A 4,469-nucleotide genomic window follows, 5' to 3' on the forward strand; every position below is an offset into this window, starting at 1 on the left:
CTGAAGTAACTTTGGAGTGCAATCCACTAGACCAATTATCTCACTCGGATACCCCAATTCCATTCGACCAAGATGAAGTCACTTGACCATACAAGAAACCACTTGGAGTGCAGAAGACCTAGAGTCACTTAGGATGGCAACGGTCAGGCGTTCACTCCATAGTCTTAAAGATCATTAATAGCTCTTTATAGCTGGCTTTACCGGTAATGCCCTGTCTTAATGTACATAGAACCCTGTAACGGGGGATGGTTGGGGTCCTGGCGCACTCTATATAATCCACCCCTCCTCTGGCACAAGGGTTCGCACCCCCTGTAACACACACACACCCATATTCCAGTCGACCGCCTTAGGGCACCGAGACGTAGGGCTTTTACCTCCTCCGAGAGGGTCCTGAACTCGTAAACTCGTGTGTACACCCTCGCTGTAGCTAGAGCCTTGCCTCCTTATATGTACCCCCTACTCTTAGGGCTCATTTGGTAACCAGGGATCCTCCCAGGATCCCCTTCGTTTCCCTGGCTGAAAAATATCCGGGCCGAATCGATCTCGGGGAGCGTACCGCCGCATTTGGTGACCCACGAAGGGGAGCAACCCCAGCCCTTTCCCCGGCCCTTCCCCGACTGAGATTTCCAGGCCTCCACAGGTCATGGAGGAAATCCCCGTCTCGCTCGCTCCCGCGACTCACTAACGACGATCGAGAGCGACACCGCCCGCTCCTTCCTCCCTCGAGCGTTGCGGCCTTCCGGTGACGGCGACGGTAACCGTCCGGTGGTTTTCCTCTTCCCTCCCCCAAGCTCCCCTTCGCCTAGAAACCCTTCTCTGCTTCGAATCTATCTGTGCCTGGCCGGCCGCACGGTGTTGCAGATCTCATGGTGTTACGGCTTTGCCTCCCACACACATGCGCCCTGTTGTCGCCTTTGTGCTCAACATCAACGCCTTCAGATCCTCCACAAACGGCTGCTGAGCGGCAGTGACGGTACGACGGTGATTGATGTGGAAGACTTCTGGTGCTCACCTACAACGTCTGCACCATGGCCATTGGGAATTTGACTGCTTCAATTATTTCTCTCCTGGTTTGGCCTTCCCCAATACCCAGTTACCCCTGAGCCCTAACACCCAAAGGGCGATGTAGATTCTCCACGGGGTTCAAGTTTGCACGAGCTAATTTCACCCGAGGCACTTATTCCCTGGGAATAGCTCCCCTGAAATCCAAATGAAGCCTTACTGTTAGACCTAGTACCACGACAGGACCCCAAAGGCACATCAATTATTCTCTTAGCCGTGTGCGATGCCCCCCTCCACAGTTTACTCCTTCGATCATAGCGTCGTAGTGCTTAGGCGAAGCCCTGCGCAGATCACATCACCATCACCGTGAGCACGCTGTCGTGCTGATGAAACTCTCTCTCGACCCTCTGCTGGATCAAGAGTTCGAGGGACGTCATCAAGCTGAACGTGTGCTGAACTCGGAGGTGTCGTACGTTCGTTACTTGATCGGTTGGATCGTGAAGATGTTCGACTACATCAACCGCATTAACCTAATGCTTCCGTTTTCGGTCTACGAGGGTACATGGACACACTCTCCCCCTCTCGTTGCTATGCATCTCCTAGATAGATCTTGCGTGAGCATAGGAATTTTTTTGAAATTGCATGTTATGTTCCTCAATAGGCATCCATTGCGTCGTTTCCTTCTTGAAGGCGCGCGTCGTGATGGCCCTTTGTCCCTCGTGTTGCTTCGAGTGAAAACCTTCATCCATTAGATCGGACGATGATGGCGCTCCGGTGTTGTATCTTTTTGAAGGCACCACTTTGTAGTCTATGGTCCGTTGAGTTTCGGCTTCGTCTCTTCGCAGCGGCACTTTCACGGTTGAGAGCTCCGTAGACTCCTAGTGATGCTCTATTTGCCGACATATTGTTTGCTTGGGGTGTTTGGGGGTTGTGTTCTTGTTCGTCGGTTCCGTTGTATCTAGCCTTAGATGGGTGTGTGGTGTGTTGTGTCCTAGTTTTGTATTACTTTTTTTGCCTTAATATATAAGATAGGGCAAAAGCCTTTTCCGGTTTTAAAGTTAGGATTAAAATTTGATAGAGCCCTGCATATTTAGATATAGATAGTAAATATGTGCGATGCACACTCGCATATATACTTACTCCCACATGGACATTCTTTTTTGCGAGGAATTTATTTGATGTATTCATCAACTGTCAAGATAGTACAAAGAACATTAAAAGCAAAAAAATACATTCAAATTCGTAGACCATCTAGTGACAACTACAAACACTGGAGCGAACCGAAGACACGTCGTCGTCATCGCCCTTTCCTCATCGGAGACGAGCAGACTTGTTGTACTAGATAGTTGAGAAGTCGTCTTGCCAAGGCCACATAAGACCAACGCACAACAACATCGCCCAAAAAGAGAAGTGTAGGTGACACACGATCACAGATTTGTTGTAACCGCCGCTGAGAAGGAAGGTTGTTTTCGCACTACTATATCCACGAGGCTGCGTAGCGACAGGAGTTTTTCTTATTGACACCATTTACATAAGATTCCAAAGCAAAAAATAATAAAAGACACCACATACTAACAGAGGTTCATTTGTCCCACGACGACCTTTGTCTATTTCACCAATTTTTCTATTTCGTGAATTTGTCGACGTATGTGGACCCGAGCTGTCAGTGGCATCCCAAATTAGGCGGGCGCGTGACCCCGCCCACTGCTCACGCAAGGCGACCCCCATCGGCGTCTTCGAAGCCTCCGAAAGCCTCATTTAAAGCCCACGAAACCGCATCCTTCTTCCCCATCGATCCTATCCCTCCCCTCCCCTCTCCTCTCCCTGGCCATACCCAAGAACACACCACTTCGGCACTTCCCATCTCAACTCCTCCGGTCCGGCCGCTATGGCCGCTCCAAGATTTCTCGCCATCATCCTCGTAGCGGCTCTCCTCGCGCTTTCCTTCTCGCAAGGTACGTATGATCTGGAATATCAATGCCCACCCGCTTGTTTGTTCTTTTCGATGCCAATCAGGTAGTAGTAAAGATTAATTAATGCCTGCTCTGCCGTGGACGGATGGGTTCAGGGGCGGTGTTGGTGGTGGAGGGCAGGAAGGTGCAGGTGATGAGGGCGGTGGGGCGGTGGCGCTCGCCCCTCCGCGGCGTCCGGTTGCAGGAGCAGCAGGAGGGCGGCGGGATGGTGTCGACGGTGATGGACTACTCGGAACCCAAGGCCAACACCAACCCCCACGGCAGCGTGCCCGCCGCGCCGGAGGACCCCACATCGCCGCCGTGGCACTGATCGATCGACGCATTTGCGTGTAAAAGACGAAGAATTGTATGTCTACCGGCGGTAAATCTTAATGACTTGGTTAATCTGGAGAATTGTATGTATACTGCTTATGTTTTGAGTTTTGATCCCCCGTTCTGTACGGCCCCCCTCCTCCTCTGCATGCTGGCCATCTGTACAACCCATACATCCATGTGTGCTTTGCAATAAAATCATCAACATTGTGCCATTGTTTTGTTGCATATATAGTGGAGTACCTTTCAGGAATTTCTTGCCCAGTACATGCCAGTTCAGTTTCACTTGATGACAGGAGTACTCTGCTGGTAACCTTAGTACCGGAGCTAATTATTAAGCAGGAACTAACGAAGAAATGGCAAATTGATTGTGAGAATCATGCCTCTGTCTCCTCCGAGCAGACAGCTGAGTGATCATTAGGCTAGGCCACACCTGCTGCAACATGCAGCAGAGTAGAGGCATCTTCGACTCTGGGTATACTGCAAATATAAGGGCGTAAATCAGACACAAGTTCGGTTGGTTTTACGAGAGAATCAAAGGTCTGGCAGTTTTGGCTTCATGAGGTACTGATACCACAAATGGTTTCTTTTTAGCGAATTACCACAAATGATGTTTGATCTGTGGCCTAGGCCTAATGTTAGTTGGTGTCAACTTGTTAACATTTGCTGTATGTAGTTACTATGATCGATGCTTCATACCCCGCCAAAAAAAAGAAAAAAAAGATCGATGCTTCATGCTTGCAACTGTGGTTGCCACTTGCCACGCCATTGCTTTCCCGGTACAACAACAGGGCATGGGCTTTGCCAAAAAAAATCAGGGCATGGGCTTTGCCAAAAAATATATGTCAGTGCATGGGCACCGTCTGCGGTCAACGCATTGATCAAGGTGCACATATACGTGAGCTGGTAGTTCTTGAGTTACGTACAGATCGACAACTTGTTTTTGCTTAGTCGCTTAGTTTTTTTTTTTTTGCTAGTAAAAGAGCTTTATTGCTAACTAATCAGGCATACAATCATGATACAACGTATCCGTTAGGAATACTGGAACGCAATTAAGCCATAAGCATCTCCTCCTAACATTTGTCGCCTGCTCCGCACATAAGTGGGCCGCCTCATTAGCGTCTCTTCGTACGAAAATTAACCTAAAACTCTCAAATTGTGCATTCAGTTCTTTGATCTCGT

At 49.3% G+C, this 4,469-nt stretch overlaps 1 protein-coding gene across 1 annotated transcript; it reads left to right on the forward strand.

Annotated features, from left to right (window-relative positions):
• Window positions 1-2,766: 2,766 nt before the first annotated feature.
• LOC119305631 lies at window positions 2,767-3,502 on the forward strand. The gene is made up of 2 exons (XM_037582105.1): window positions 2,767-2,957; window positions 3,071-3,502. The coding sequence occupies exons 1-2, from the start codon at window positions 2,891-2,893 to the stop codon at window positions 3,283-3,285; spliced, it is 282 nt and encodes a 93-aa protein (XP_037438002.1). The 5' UTR covers window positions 2,767-2,890; the 3' UTR covers window positions 3,286-3,502.
• Window positions 3,503-4,469: the final 967 nt, after the last annotated feature.

Source organism: Triticum dicoccoides, chromosome 5B, assembly GCF_002162155.2.
Source record: "Triticum dicoccoides isolate Atlit2015 ecotype Zavitan chromosome 5B, WEW_v2.0, whole genome shotgun sequence".
Taxonomy (NCBI): Eukaryota; Viridiplantae; Streptophyta; class Magnoliopsida; order Poales; family Poaceae; genus Triticum; species Triticum dicoccoides.

What these genes read in the sequence shown, in the direction of transcription:
- LOC119305631 (XM_037582105.1), top strand. Translation starts at nt 2,891, where the DNA reads ATGGCCGCTCCAAGATTTCTCGCCATCATCCTCGTAGCGGCTCTCCTC. An exon ending in CGCGCTTTCCTTCTCGCAAG is followed by an intron (nt 2,958 to 3,070) that starts GTACGTATGATC and finishes GGATGGGTTCAG; the next exon opens with GGGCGGTGTTGGTGGTGGAG.